This window comes from Gallinula chloropus, assembly GCF_964237585.1.
Source record: "Gallinula chloropus genome assembly, chromosome: Z".
Taxonomy (NCBI): domain Eukaryota; kingdom Metazoa; phylum Chordata; class Aves; order Gruiformes; family Rallidae; genus Gallinula; species Gallinula chloropus.
In genome coordinates, this window is record NC_140089.1 from 31,116,153 (window position 1) to 31,131,618 (window position 15,466).

Below are 15,466 nucleotides of genomic sequence, written 5' to 3' on the forward strand. Positions count from 1 at the left end.
TGTTAATACCATGTTTTACTAATTGATAAATGCAATTTTTGTTTATATGTTGGGACCAGACTATGACCATAATACAAGAGCTGTTAATGGAAAGAGAAAATAATTGAGAGCTGTCTTGAGATAGATGATGCTCATGTAACTTGAAGTAGCTATTGCCCCCCCTCAGCTGCTGCGTAAAAGCAACCCATAGAAATAATGTGATCAAACACTTAGGAGGAATTAAAAATCTTACTTTTTTCATTCTCCATTATCTCTTTGGTAGACTTAGAACTCATTATGTAATGACACTGAAATGGTGGAGTGTGATTTAATAAAACTGACCACTTACGTTCTATGTCTGAGCATAACCAGCTTATAGTACTAGAGGTTCTGGCTCATCTTCCACTCATATGCCACAACATGAGATGCTGCGTCTGTGCTCATGTGGTGGAAGTTCATTTGCTCTATAACATGATCAAACTTTATAAACAGGAGAGTTAAGAAATAACTTTATGGAGACAACATAAGAAAAAGAGACAGAAGGCATTAAGAGAAGACAGAATAATAAAGGTCTTACTAGCTGTTGAAAGTTTTGGTGCAAGGAAGTTGAATTGAGCTGTGGAAAGCAGAAGATAAATGGGAGAAGTACACATTTTAAGGTAAGAAAATGATGAAAAGGTAGGAAGAAAGAAGAAGAGAGAAGGGAAAAGTCAAGACTGTTATAATAGCCTGATGGTTACTTTGTTTTTTAAATAAGAACATCAATAATTCAATAAATAAGACATCAATAATTCACTTTGCCAGATGTTTAACTATTGAATGCAGAATTTACAGCAGTATCAGTACCTTAAGATCTACTTTCTGATCATCTTGTGAAAAATAGCTTTCCACCTTCACCTGTCACATAGAGACTATCAGTTGAACATTGTACAAGTGATAGGAAGATCCTGCACTGTCTATAGATAGAACTCAGAAGTATTGAGAAATTGTTTAGTGAGTCCTTACTCATCAGAAGGTCGCAAATAATAAGCTGTGTGAATATTCCTGGCATACTCCACTTGCAAGATAAAACACCATAACCATGATGGAAGTAGGATCTGTAGGTTGCCCAGTAGGTCTCCAGACTACCCCATTTCACTTCTGCTTGTCATGGGCTGAATTCCTGTCCACATTTAATCCTCTCTGTCTGTCTATCACTTATTCTTGCCATTTTAGATTTTCTCTCTGGAACCACTTACATATTCTCCTGAGCTTTCTTTCTCTCCTTGTTTATGAGTTGCACTCAGAGGTTCAAATGTCCTTCCTGTTTCTCTTCACACAGTCTAGGTCAATGCCCTGCAGGGCAAGATCTCTCTTATTTTCCTCCACTTCTAGGAACTGTGTTTCTTTGTTCTCTGCAATCCTACCCCTCCCTGCCCTCCCCCTCTGCCCCCCTGCCCCTTATTTTTTTTCCTTTTAAATTCATCTGATGTGAAATAAGTGAGTGTAGTTATGGGAAATGAAGCAGAAACGAGCCTTCATGACACTGGCGACTATTAAAAGATGCTATCCTCTTGGGTTTTGACCTGTAGCAATTTTGCTCCATAATGGTTCCATTTCTCCGCCATTCTCCCCCTGGATTTCCAGTGTCACCAAAATCTATATAGTTTTGCCTATTTATACATTGAGCACTTGGATAATTAAAGAGAAGCAAATGTAATCTATCAAGTGTGGAGTCTGTCTGAGGTGAGCGTAGGCATTACACCCATGATACTTCTTCAAGCACAATGTCTTCTGGTTACAAGTGGTTCATGACTACCACCCAGTGAAACACTCGGCCGTTCTCTGAAGACATTGTATGTTTGGTATTTTCAGTCCTTTTACCTTTAGCCCATTATCCATATCATGCCCCAGTAGGTAATTTGAATACTGTTGCGTTTATACCTTCTCTTCTGAGTTTTTTTGCTTTAGTCTGTACTGGTTTGTACTTGATTTATGTTTGCTGCTATATAAGAAAAAAGCCTATTCTGTACTTCATGAAGATTGTACTGCCTGGCTGTTGATAAACAAGTTTGTCAAGAGCCTCTCTTGTGTTATGAATAGTTTTCTTCATCTTGCGTGTGTAAGTAGTGTTTCTGTCTTTACACTACTTTTTATATTCTGATATATATATATGTTATTTCAATATTTGTCTCAACATAGTGTTCTAAAAAGAAGGAAAAATCACCTTCTGATTCCGGTTTATTTCTGTTTGTACATCAAAATCTGCCCTAGCAATGTTCCATACTCCACTGCACCATGAACACGTGTTCAGTTTCTTCTTTTTTCTGAAACCCAGAAATCTTTATGGATTCCTGACTTCCCAAGAAATGTTTTTCTTATTTTCTTAAATTGGTACAAGCTTCTTATTAAGTGTTAAAAGTGCAGTGTGTTTGAAACAGCCTGATACATCAAGCAAATCCACCCCATTCGTATTATTACTATCACAATAATTTTTGTGTAATCTCTTGCATTTTTCTTGCAGTCACTGAGAAATTAAATATAGCTCAGTTCTGTGATATTTTATACATTTGATTTTACATGGTTTCTTGGTAAATAGTCCTTGTCTGGTTGGTCTTTCATTCTTTTGAAGCTGCTTTGTATAATGTCCTCCTACAACATCATTCTATTTCTGTTATTTTGTACAGATTCATTGTACAGAATAAGTAGACTTTTAAGAAAGGGTATATCAGAATTTATACATATCTTAGTTAGGTTTTGAGTATTTTTTTAATGTCATAGCACTTGCTTGTTATTGTGTCTATCGAAATTTTGAATGAGAAATACTCTTTAATACTGCAGCTATATTTCTGTTAGGTTTTCCCTACAAATAAAAAAATGAAACATAACTTCTATAATTATTCTGTGGCCTTGTTCAACCAGCATTTCTTTTTCTAACTATCTTTTTTTCTGCTGTTGTCAGTCATGAAATCTGTAACAGTCTTGCACTGGATCCTTAGTAATGTCAGACTTTTAATAGTGGTAAGAAATTGGTTACTACTGTGTACATGTTCAGATTTTTGCTATAAAAATTCATATGATTTTTCCTATTAAGTATTTATATTATGCTATTGCTTTATACAAAATTTGCAGAATGTATATATTTGTAGAATGTATCCATTTCTAGAAATACTTGAATTTGGCAGAAGTAATACAAATTTCTGCTACATTTCGTAAAGAAAACAGTAATGTTGACTTATGTGTATATAGTATTTTACTTTTTTCTTACAATTCATGGTAAAAGACATTACCAACCTTCTTGGGAGTTAAAGAAAATTATGTGTAGGAACTATACTACAGAATTATGTCATCAATTTACAACATGCAAATCTGAATGAGTTTAAGCTCTTGGTCGTTCAGAGGAGGTGGGATTGATGTTGGTTTCGAACACCTGCTTTTATGTAAGGCAGAGCAATTTGTACTTCTTAGCACTTAGCCCCCTGCGCAGGTTGAAGTGTCCCTCCATGGTATTTATTATGTATTTTGCAACCATGATTTTCTTGAAAACTAAATGAAAGCTCTAAAGCAAGTAACTACTAGCTAGAATGTGTTCCCTTCCTCAGAAGGAAAAATGAATGTCCATTTTTTTAAAGAAAGGCAATTTTTAGGAACAGTTTCCTGGTTAGTAAGTTAGATCCAGACCAGTAGTTTTGTGCTGGCACAGCTGGTGTGGAAGGACAGTGACACTGAAATTGAAAACACATCTTTCCATGGGTTATCCAATAGTTGTTCTCCGACTAAATAGAAGACAATAAATTGGGTTTTGTTTGGGGTTTTTTTATTGGGTTGCTTTATTTTGGAGTGTTAAAAAGAAGGATAATTTTATTGCACAGGATCGAGGAGATGAGTTCACTTACACTGGAAGTGGAGGTAGAGATCTTTCTGGCAACAAAAGGATTGGAGAGCACTCATTTGATCAGACACTGACACACATGAACAGGTAAGTTCTGAAGATAAAATTAACACATATTCCAAAACAAGGACCTGGGTCATAGTGCTTTAATTCTGATTGATTAATTAATTAATTATTTCATATACATACTGCTTATGTAAACAAAGGTGCTTTTGCATTTTTATCAAGCATTGTTTCTTCGATGTAAAGAAACACAAATGAATTTAAAAGAACAGAAATTCATTGCATTGCCATATTGTTGGTGCAGCTAGCAGTTGTGTCTCTGGTTTAAATTGTCCTACAATTTGCTTCTTCGATTGTTAAATCAGTTATGAAATTTGAGTAGGAAGAAGGCATGTTTGTTTTCACATGTCCTATTTGCTAGCCCTTTCTTCCATTATAGTAAATGTTCTGTGAAAAGCAAGGAATTAGGATGTGTTAAAAAGAGGTGTTTGAAAAAGAAACTCTGTCCAAAAGATGAATTAGACATCTGCTTAAAGTATTTTGCACCCTCTGAAAGCCTACGTGAACAAAGAGTTCTCCATCCTTCTCTATTTCTAAGAGCATAATCTCTGTTATGCTGCTGACCATTTAGCACCTGCAGGAGCTGAGATTGACTGGGGTGTTTTCTTTGCCAGGTCTGCTTTTAGATAGGAGCTGCTGCTGTCAAGCAGAGTGGAGAGGGATTCTTTCAAGCTTTTTGGTGGTCTTTCGAGGAGAAAGAGAGCAAAAGCCTGACTTGGCAGCTGAGAAGGCGAGGGAGGGAGAGAAGGGACGTGATATGAACAAGAATAAGGAAGGAAAGAAGGAAGATGGAAGGAAGTAGGCTTAAACCATAGGTTTACAAGCATATTTAGTGAATAGAGCAAACTTGCTTTTGGAAACAGAATTGAAAGCTGGATGCCTTAGTCTCAGTGTTTCTCTGCTCTTAGCAACTGAGAAATCCACTGCTGAAGCTTGCCTTGTCGCTTTGCAGGTGTCAGTGCATGTGGAGTATAACGAGGTGCTGCTCTCAGTTACTGATTTTGATGTAAGGTTTAAAGCATTTTGATACTGAAGATTATGATGATTCTGTGTAGTTGAATCAGTATTAATTTTACTTGACCAGGTTGTTTGGGGTTTTTTTAATATGAGAAACATTTTTAAAGTCAGCATTACATGCCTGCCTGACTGTTCTGTACAGAGTGGGTTCTATGCTTGTATCATGTCTGTTTATAAACGGTATTATTTCTTCTGTTCTGAGATCTGTGGTGGGTTTGAGTCTGATACTGAATGGTTTCAATCCCTCGTCAAATCAGTCTGTGGTAGTAGAAATACGGTTCATTATGGCAGCTTGGTCTAGTAGGTATCTTGCTCCAGGTTTTAAGACGTAGTTAGTGTAGCTAGTGGATAAAGGGCTTTGCTTATCCATGAATTGGCTACTATTATTTAACTCCTACTCTGAAGCAATTTAGGTATTATATGAGAGATTTCAGTTATTTAAGATGGTTTTTTGGTAGTTCCTGTGTACTTTTTTTCTCTATTGCGTTTTTCATCATGTTTGTTACTTTTGTGTAGACACTTTAAAAGCCTTAAAATCTGCAATTAATGGGGAACAGCAACAAGGAAGCTTTGCCTTTTGTTATAATTTATTAAATACTATTTAGGAAGGTATTTTTTTAAAAAATTAACAATATTAAATATAAGATGATTGATTTGTTTTATTTAGCAATACCAACCAAGTTTTCATCTGAAACCTTCTCAAAAAAATATTTTGTGTTCCCATTTTTTTTTCTTACCTTATATGAGTGGTGGTTTGACCCTGGCTGGAGGCCGGATGCCCTCCAAAGTCACTCTATCACTCCCCCTTTTAGCTGGACAGGGGAGAAAATATGTTGAGAGGCTTAGGAGTCAAGATAAGGACAGGGAGAGATTATTCTACAATCAGTGTCATAGGCAAAACAGACTCAACACAGAATGAAAGAAAGAAACTCTCTCATTTATTACACTAGACTGCACAGCCAGAGGTAATGAGAAGTGTGACCAGATCTTAAAGCACCTCCCCCCACCCCTCCCTTCTTCATGGGCTTCACTCTAGTCATGATTGTGCTCCCTTCTTCCCCCCTCCCACATCTTGGTACAGGGAGGGGCAGGGAATGGGGTTTTCAGTCAGTTCCTCATGAGTTGTTTGTCTTCTTAGCTGGGGGGGGGCATTCCTCACACCCGTCCCCTGCTGCACTGTGGGGTCCCACCCATGGGAGACTGTCCTCCACGAACTTCTGCAATGTGAGACCTTTCCCACGGGGCTTCAGCTCTCACCAGCTTCCCCAGCGTGGGTCACTTCTATGGGGTGCAGTCATAATCACTGAATGTCTCTCATCTCTCAAGCCCAGACTGCTCCAGCCTGGTCCTCCATGGAGTCGCAAGTGTGTTGCCCCCACCCCCCCACCACCCAGCAAGCCTGCTCTGGCGTGGGTCTCTCTCTCATCTCTGTGTCTCTCTCTCTATGGGCTGCAAGTGCTGGCAGAGGCTTGCTCCAACGTGGGTCACAACATCTACCATATGTCTCCACCAGCTCCACTGTCAGGCCTCTCCACAGGCTGCAGGTGGGGTCTCGGCCTTTTCCATGGGCTGCAGGGGGACACCTGTTCCACCGTGGGTTTCTCCAGGGACTGCAGGGGCATCTTTCTCTGTGGTGCCTGGAGCAGCTGCCTTCCCCTGCGTTTTACTGGCCTTGGTGCCTGCACAGTTCCTTACTCATTCCCGTCTCTGTGGGCAAAAAGCAGCTGCTTACAGGGTGTTTTTCTCCAAAGTGTGATTCTTAGAGGCGCTGTGGCCATCACTGATGGGCTCGGCCTTCATCGACAGTAACTCTGGTCTCGAGCTGGCTGGTGTTGCTCTGTGGGGCCTGCAGAGAGCTTCTGGCTGCTTCTTGCAGAAGCTGCCCCTGTAGCCCCTCCCTTTCCACTAGAACCTTGCCATGCAAACTTAAGACAACGTGGATCTTATTGCTTCCATCAGATCTGTAGGTGTTAAAAAATACACTAAAAACTTAGCTGCTGCTTGATAAAGCATAATTAGACAAGTAACTGGATATGACTTAATTACATTAATTCTGAAGAATCTGTTGTTTGAAGCAATCTAGATTATGAATATTTTAAATCTTTTTCTAGGGCTTTGGCCCTTAACTGTGATGCCCCACTGGATGACAAAAATGGAGCAGAGTCTAAGAATTGGAGAGCTGGTAAGCCAGTCAGAGTAGTGCGCAGTTCAAAAGGACGGCGGATCAGCAAATACGCCCCAGAGGAAGGCAACAGATACGATGGCATTTACAAGGTATTCGGATTTCTACTGAGTGCAGCGTAACATTTTTCTTCATCTGTTTCAAAATTAGATTGCAACTTATTCATTATTACTTTTTTTTTTCCTCCATGAAGCTTTTTAGCCTTAGCTTATTCTACCAAGAACTGCAATGGAATTATTCAGAGCAGTGATATTAGAACATCATCCATAATAGTATATATAAAGTTGAATATGTAAGCTAATTTATATGTACTTACCAAGTCATAATCATCCCTGGAAATCAAATTATTTCCTCACTCCTTCTAACTATATCCTAGGTTTTTGTGTGTTTAGTGACTTCTCAGCATGTGATAAAAAGGTGTGTGCCTTTTGAAAGCAGTGTATTTATAAGAAATGGAAAAAATTCACACCTGAAGGAAGAGCTGCTGTATAATAGTAATGTATAACTTTGTCTTTCCATTTCCTATTGAGCAATTATAGTATAGCTATGTGCATGTGTGTGGCTCGTGATAAAACAATGGCAGTAACGTTATGTTGTTCTTCAGGTTGTGAAATACTGGCCAGAAATTGGAAAATGTGGATTTTTAGTTTGGCGCTATCTTCTGAGGAGAGATGACATTGAGCCTGCACCTTGGACTTCGGAAGGAATGGAGAGGTCAAAGAAACTGGGTCTGAGCGTACAGGTTGGAATCGGGACGCGCCGAGTTGTTTTTACGTTCAGTTCTAGTAAATGAATTCCAGAAATAGAAATCAGTTAAATGAAAGCCTCATTTTTGTCCTCGTACTTCACTGTGGCAGGATTTAATGCCAAAAACTTCTACAGATTATCTGCAGACTAGAAGAATCCTGTAATAGAACCATAGCAGAAGGAATGGCAGATAAAGTTTTCTGCCTTAGCAGAAATCCATGGATTGGAACTTTTAAGAGTTTGAATCCACTTTTGCAGTCATTAGGCTGAAATAACTTCAACAAGCAACTATTGTTATAGCTGTCTGAAATTGAAAAATTGGTTCTTTTTTATGTCTTTTCCTCTCTGTGTGACTGAGGAATTTGTATTGATAGTTTATTTCAGCCACAGAAATAAACTGACCCATGAGGTCTCTGGGCACTGCAGAATCTATGAAAGGTGGAAATAATTAACATACTGTTTCTTTTCTCAGTAAAGCAATGGTCTCTTACAGCATACTATTACCTTCAACTTTGCCTAATTGATTTGTACAGTTGTAAGGGTATAGCTGTGGATATTGGGTTCCATTTGATACAGACGAGCCTGATTAGATTCTTTGACTTGACTATGCTTTCTTAGTAATAGACATGAACTTAGATGTTTTCTCCATCATGTAGAGTTTAAAAAAATATTTTGTAGTTATTTCAATATCTAGTCACAGGGTTTTAAAGCCTTATAGAAATTAGTCTTCTCACTATTTAGGAATTCCAGTGGGTTTTCTTATAAATCTATGGGTTTTATTTCAGTATCCAGAAGGTTATTTGGAAGCCATGGCTAGTAAGGAGAAGAAAGATAAGGTTAAAAAGCAAACTGTGAAGCATGAGCCAACCAGCCAGAGTAATGGAAACCAGAAAAGGACAATTGATGATGGTATTTCTTTTCACATTTTTAGCATTCATTAGCCATTCTGTCATGTTATGTTTATTAAGCCAGTAGTACAAAAACTATGCCTAAGTGTGAGGTTATTTGCAATTTACTAAAGTAAATTGATAAGCACGTGGTCTGTAATTAAGTATTAGTGTAGGGATCCTACCCTTTTGTTGCTGCTAGGTTTTTTTCCTCTTAAGCTCTGTAGAAAAAATGAACAGTATTCTGTGCAGCTGTGTGCTGCATTCCAAAACTATACTGAATAGCATGAGTTGAAGTGGGGAGTGGATTGCTGTGTTTCATCTGTAGTCTACATTTTAGCCTTTTAGCAAGAGTTTTGTTTTCCCCTTTTATTAGTTCAAACTAACGCTCTATTGTTGCTGTGTCTGATGGTCATAACCTTAAGCAGGTATAGAGGAACATAGGAATACGTCCAAAGCCATGAGGATGGGAGATGGAGGGAAAGGAGAGGCTTTCCAGCTGACCCAAGAGCAGCAATGGCTGATTAGAGAAGACTCTATGAACCAGAAACTGTGGGATGAAGTACTTGCTTCCCTTAAGGAAGGACCAGTAAGTTTGCTACAGGCATAGTTTTTAATGTTTAGCTTTTCTTTAGACTGTTGGAAGAAGTGTCGAGTCTCTCTTAAAACTTAATTTGCTTGTTGAACTTAAGCTTAATACAGACAGTGTCTAGGGTTATTTTTATTTCTAAGAGTTTGATTTCAGTTACACAATTTGCTGTTGATGGCTTGGTTTATGCCTGCATAACAGAGAATTTTTTCTTGCTCAAAAAACATTTTGAAGTTAGAAGTGGCTGCTTCTTTTCATTTTTGAAAGGAGCATGTTTTCTTAAATTATAAATGTATTTTTCTGTTATGCTGATATGAGAAATCAGATATGAAGAAAGATGGTTTTAGTCACTACTTTTCCTTCAGACAGAAAATACAGCTTGCTTTCTTTGTTTAAAATTGAAGTACTGTCATCTTCAAATTTTGATATGAAATGAAAATAGTTTTCATCCAAATCCAGATTATGCCACTTTGTAGAAAAGGAGCCTTAAGTAAGAGAGAAAGTACTTTCCTCCCCCTAAATGTCAAGAAAATAATAAGAACAGCTCAAGGTAAAAGACACTATAGACACTAGTATGAAAAAAGTCAAAAAAAGTAGTATCTCCTGAAATATTACATCTTTCAGTGATAATTAGCCTTACTAAAATAAAGTTCATAGTTATTTTAGCTGTTTTGCAGAAGAAAACTATGGCCCTGAGAAGTTGAAATAACTTGATAAAACTCAGCTCAGTGAACACCAAACCACCTATTCGAAGATGGATATCTAAAAAGTGGACATAGATAATCACTTCATTTGAGAATTACCAGTGGCTATTTGTCATGATTCTGTAACAGAAAAAAATCATCTATAACTCTCTTTTTTTCCACTAACAGTACTAGCATTTGCTATAATGTTGCTGCAGTTTTCTCTGTGTAGGAACTGTATAAAAGTTCTTCACTGTTACCTGTCTTCTGTCCAGTATCTGTAAAGACTAGAAGGAATTTCAGTTCTTAAAATTGTGCATGCTGACAGGCAGTAGAGATATCACAGAATCATAAGGTTGGAAAAGACCTTTAAGATCATCAAGTCCAACCATTCCCGTCCTAAGCTAAACCATATCCCTAAGTACCCCTTAAAGCCTTATAGAAATTAGTCTTCTTGGTATTTAGGAATTCCAGTGGGTTTTCTTATGAATCTGTGGGGATCATTTCAGTATCCAGAAGGTGATTTGGAAGCCATGGCTAGTAAGGAGAAAAAAGATAAGGTTAAAAAGCAAACTGTGAAGCAGGAGCTACCCCCACCCCTTCCTTAAAGAACAGGTGGCTGTGTGGTGCTCAGCTCTCAGCTGGGGCAAAACCAGGACACTGGTAAATCTGCTTTTTTTTCCCATTACCCAGGCTTGTATTCTTGAGGTACTTGGAGAGCACTGACATGCCAGAGACAAGCATGCTTATGTGTGTAAAACACACGATACAAGTGTGTCTAGAGATTCCTCAGAGAATCACAGAGAAGGTTTAAAAACCAGAGAGGTTGATTTACACAGTGCAGGGAGTTTGGCCTGAAGAGAGAAGCAGCAGTTAAGCTAGCCACAATCCACAAGCACAAGTGGAGGTGCAGAAGTGGCTTTCTTAGCAGACGTTTGCTTGGCAAAGAAGCAGGGATCTTTCAGGACATGCACATTTCTAGCAGTGTTCCTGAACAGAATTACTACATTTTCTGACCTGTGTTAAAAATTAGGCATGAGTGGCCCTCTGTTTCCTTTTGTTTCTAACAATGCAAACAAGTAAACAAACTTTAAAACACTCATTCTCTGGTTTGTGGAAGAGCAGGGAAATTAAGCAGTTACCACTTCCTGACTGCTTTTAGAAAGTTGGACTCGTGAATATGGAGGACTTAAGAACTTCTGGATGTTCATCATCTTTATGTAATAAGTGGCATTTACAAGAACTGTAATAGCATTTGTCTTTTTTTTTTTTCCTTTGCCCTGCACTAGAATTTTCTGAAGAAACTGGAACAATCCTTTATGTGTGTCTGCTGCCAGGAGCTGGTTTACCAGCCAGTGACAACAGAGTGCCTCCACAACGTCTGTAAAGTAAGAATAAACTCTGGGCTGTTTTCTTGTCTATGAGGCACCAGCCATCAAAGCCACATGTATTTTAGAAAGAAAATAATTATTGCCTAACATTCTGAGCAAAAACATGCAGCAAATTCGCACGCGATAATGCAGGAGAGGTATGTGTAGTGTTGTTCCTGATAGATGTAATGAGTGAAGTTTGCTGCTGTTGTCATTCCTCTGCGATCAGTGGAATTACACTGTTTGGTCCAGGACCTAGATGCTGGTACAGTAACAATAATTTAGTTTTTCATTGTTAAGGAATAAAACTAGATTTTATAATGGTGTGGCACTCTCGCTAAGAATTGTTGTAAGGATGCAGGGTAACTACAAGAAAATTATTTGGGCTTTTTCAGAGTAAATTGTGTTACCTTGTTAATCTTGGCATCGTTTATGTTTGGTAGGATGGCTGCAGAGGTCAATTTACAACTCATATATCCTAAAGCCTTGAGCAGTTGGATGTAATGTAAGGAGTTTGCAAGGCAGTTTGAGCTAATTTGTTGTAACACAGGTGTGGACAGAATCATGTACTGAATTGTGCATATTTGAACTGTGACTGCCATACCTAGTTGTTTCTGCCTAAGAAGCTAGAAGGACTCAGATCATTACCATCCTAGTACAGATATGATAACACAAGTTCACTGTTGGAGAAGATACACATCACTCCAGTAAAAGTCAACATGTTGTTACGGGTGGCCTGCACACACAGAATGATGATGGCTCCCTAAAAACCATAAAAAGTATTGCAAGGGGCTTAATATTTAGGATTACAATAACTGGAAAACCATGGAGAAGAAATGAATGGCAGCAAATTCAGAAAGCAGAGAGTTTGAAGATGTCAGTAGGTAGTTGTGAGTACAAAATGTACCAGTTAGCATTGTGTGCAGTAGTTTGATAGTAAGCTGCCATTGCTGTTTGAGCACAGATCTGCCCTGATAAATTTCTGATCTTCAGCTCACATGCTTGGGCTTGTCTGCAGCCTGTGGTAACATTGTAAGGAGGGCAGCACTGACACTGTTGTGTTATTCTACGTATGTCCTTAAGGCTTAACGGAATCCCATGGCGTGAGCTGGATGGACAGTTACATAAACAGTATACCTGATGTACTTGCCTTGCTCTTGAAAGTCTGGAAAACTGTGGCAATCTGTGAAGCCAGGAGAAAGCTGCAGAAATGGCTGTAATTGACAGGAAGCACTAATGAAAATGATGGGGAAATCTCAGTAATGATTTCTTTTGATTCCTCCCAAGCTCAATGTTTCACATACCCAGCCCAGAGCAGATTTTCTTTGTTGGGGTGCTTTAGTCCTAGAGGCAGAGGTTCCCTGTTTTTTCTGTTAGTACAACAGATTGCATCTTTGGTGTATAGAGATCCCCTTGTTTTTGCTGTTAAAGCTGTCAGTCTGCAACAGAGTTCTCACAAGTTACTTCTCTGTCTTTGTCTGTCCCAGAGCTGTTTACAGCGCTCCTTCAGAGCTGAAGTCTTCACATGCCCTGCTTGCCGCTATGACCTGGGAAAGGGCTACACCATGGTTCCCAACAAGATCCTGCAGACACTACTGGACCAGTTCTTCCCTGGTTACAGTAAAGGACGATGATGTGCTCAGATCCTTCCGTACTTCTCCCAGTGACTTTATAGAGAGTAAAGGAGATAAAACATGAGAAATTCAACAGCGGACCAGCCAGCTTGATGGGTCTCAATATATTGTCACATTTTAAAGCAGCTAGCCCTCTTTCCCTCATAGCCATTTTTCTGGTGTAGTGAGAACTCTAATTCTTGGCTGTCTTTTAACATCAAGGGTAGTTTTGGCCAGTTAACAAGTCGTTTTTAAAGAAAAAAAAAGAAAAAAAAAAAGAAAAAGAAAAAAAAAAGAAAAAAAGAAAAAAAGAGAAGCAAAGCCTCAGCTCTTACTGGCCTAGCTGATGCTTAATTTATGATTTTTTTTTTTTGTAACTACCTCAGGACAGAGGAAAATAAATTGTGGGGATAAAAAATAGTTAGTGAAGTTTTTTAGCTACACACTGCCTCCTGAATATTAGTTGTGCCTGGTCCATGTGGTTTGATTTACAAGAAAAAAAAACCCAAACCAAAACAGAAACCTGCATAAAAACAGCAAAAAAACCCAGAAACAGCACTTAAGCCAGCTGGATTAAAGAACAGCAAATTCTGTGGTGTGCATAATCCTTTTTTGTCTTTTTCTTCCATTACGCTGTATTTTTTTGCAAGAACAGGCTGATTTTTAGTCTATTTTTGTGAGCTTCATTGTGCTTTTCTTGTATCTTATGCAAGTTGACTACTAATGACTAATGAGAACAATATGAATGCATTGTTGCTGCATTAGTGTAAAGTGATCTGTGTTTTTTGCACTTAAAGAGGGTATTCAAGACACTCTAGTTGTGTAAAAAATATTTCATATAAAAAAAGCCACTTCTGTATTAGTTAAACTGTATGCTTTTAGTAGGTCTTGTATCAGTGGCAGTACATCTACACAACATTGAAGGCAGTGCTAGCTTGGATAGGGTTCAAATCGCTTCATATTGTGATCTGAAATTTTATATACAATATATTCCCTCCCCCCCAAATATACCTTATTAAATATTTTATGATTCAGAAACCTTGTTAATTTTGTTTTTACTATTAGCTACATACTTAAATTACAACATTTCAGTAGGCTTGGGGTTTTTTATCAGATTATTAAACACTTTGTTTAGGTGGGCTTCTTATTTTTCAGACACAAAGCTTTATATTCCTTTACTCATTCCTCACTGATAAAAATGTTGTTAATTAAGACAAAAAAAACCCCATCCTGGCATTGGTATCTGTGGGCTCACACGTGTTCTAAAGCAGCAGCAGTCACATAGCTGGCTCTGGTGTTCCAGAAATTTGGAGGAAGCTGCTTGGTGCTCAGTCCATGTACCAGAGTTGGAGGGAGCCCGTTGTGCCCCTTGGCTATGGCGATGCTGGCTGCCAGAGCCCCCTTGGTGCCGCTGGGAGCCGTGGGAGCCACACGCCGGGGTCAATCAGAGGTTCCCACCCTGGGCACCGGGCTGCCCCCGCAGCCTGTAGCCTGCCAGTAGGCACATGTAGAAGTTTATGTGGAAGTACATATGTCACACTGAGTAACTTACCTCATTGTGGTAGTGAACCCGTCACTGAGGTGCACCTGGCCGGGCTCTTTTCGGTGGCTGAATGTTACCTTAGCGGCTTACTCACTCCTCTCTCTTGCTGCTCTCCCCCACCACTTCTACTTTGGGCTTCAGTTGCATCCAAAACATAATGCTGGTACTAGCACTCCAGTCAAAAACCCACCCCCACGAGGGCGTTGCTGAACAGTTTTGAAAGAGGTAACTCCTCAGCTTTCCCTGTGCTTACTGGAATGAATTGTTCAGTAGGTGAATTGGTATTGGCGCTATGTGTACAGATTAAAAGACCTGTCAACAGGTTCTGCTACCCTGCTAGAGTTCTGTCTTTTCCAAAATGGAAACTCAGTATTTTGTGGGGAAAAAGCTGATGCAATTTTACCTCTGAAACAATCATTGAATCTATACAGGAAGCATGTAAGATTTGTGGCTTTTTTACTTGATAGTTGAGTATTTTATATCTTTTAATGCTTTATTCCATTTGATAGCTTTTACCAATTAATTGATGAGAGAAATTTGTCAGTCTGAGGTTAACAATGCGATGTCTCTGCTTTAATAAATACAAAACCATGTAAATTTTACAGATGTTTTCAGTGATAGACACTGTGAAGCACTGAAAGCAGCTCGACAAGACTGTGGAGCTAGATTGGCAATGCAGACAGGCTCTCCTCTCACATTACAACTTGGAGAGTGCTTTTTCACAGTTTTTTTACACTAGTAGTGCTGTATCAGTAGCCTCTGAAAGGCACCCTTCTCAGCGGTAAATTAAAGACGATAAAATCCTCATTTTCTTCACCATGTGTTTAGACATTTTAGGACCTGGGTACATCTTTTCACATCAAAACTGATACCCAGCCTAACCCTCTGTCCTTTAATGAAATTCACTAGTCTTCTGTCACCT

General features: G+C 38.8%; 1 protein-coding gene across 1 annotated transcript in view; it reads left to right on the plus strand.

Moving 5' to 3' along the window:
• The window catches only part of UHRF2 (ubiquitin like with PHD and ring finger domains 2), a gene marked incomplete at its 5' end in the record, with an annotated part of 95,142 nt that extends 81,109 nt beyond the window's left edge, over nt 1-14,033 (plus strand). The window contains 7 exons of the mRNA XM_084277872.1: nt 3,831-3,937; nt 7,042-7,204; nt 7,717-7,854; nt 8,645-8,768; nt 9,175-9,335; nt 11,308-11,406; nt 12,876-14,033. Coding sequence (XP_084133998.1) covers nt 3,831-3,937; nt 7,042-7,204; nt 7,717-7,854; nt 8,645-8,768; nt 9,175-9,335; nt 11,308-11,406; nt 12,876-13,022 — 939 coding nt within the window. The 3' untranslated portion in view covers nt 13,023-14,033. The remainder of the gene's footprint in view (nt 1-3,830; nt 3,938-7,041; nt 7,205-7,716; nt 7,855-8,644; nt 8,769-9,174; nt 9,336-11,307; nt 11,407-12,875) is intronic.
• Between the last annotated feature and the right edge of the window lie 1,433 nt (nt 14,034-15,466).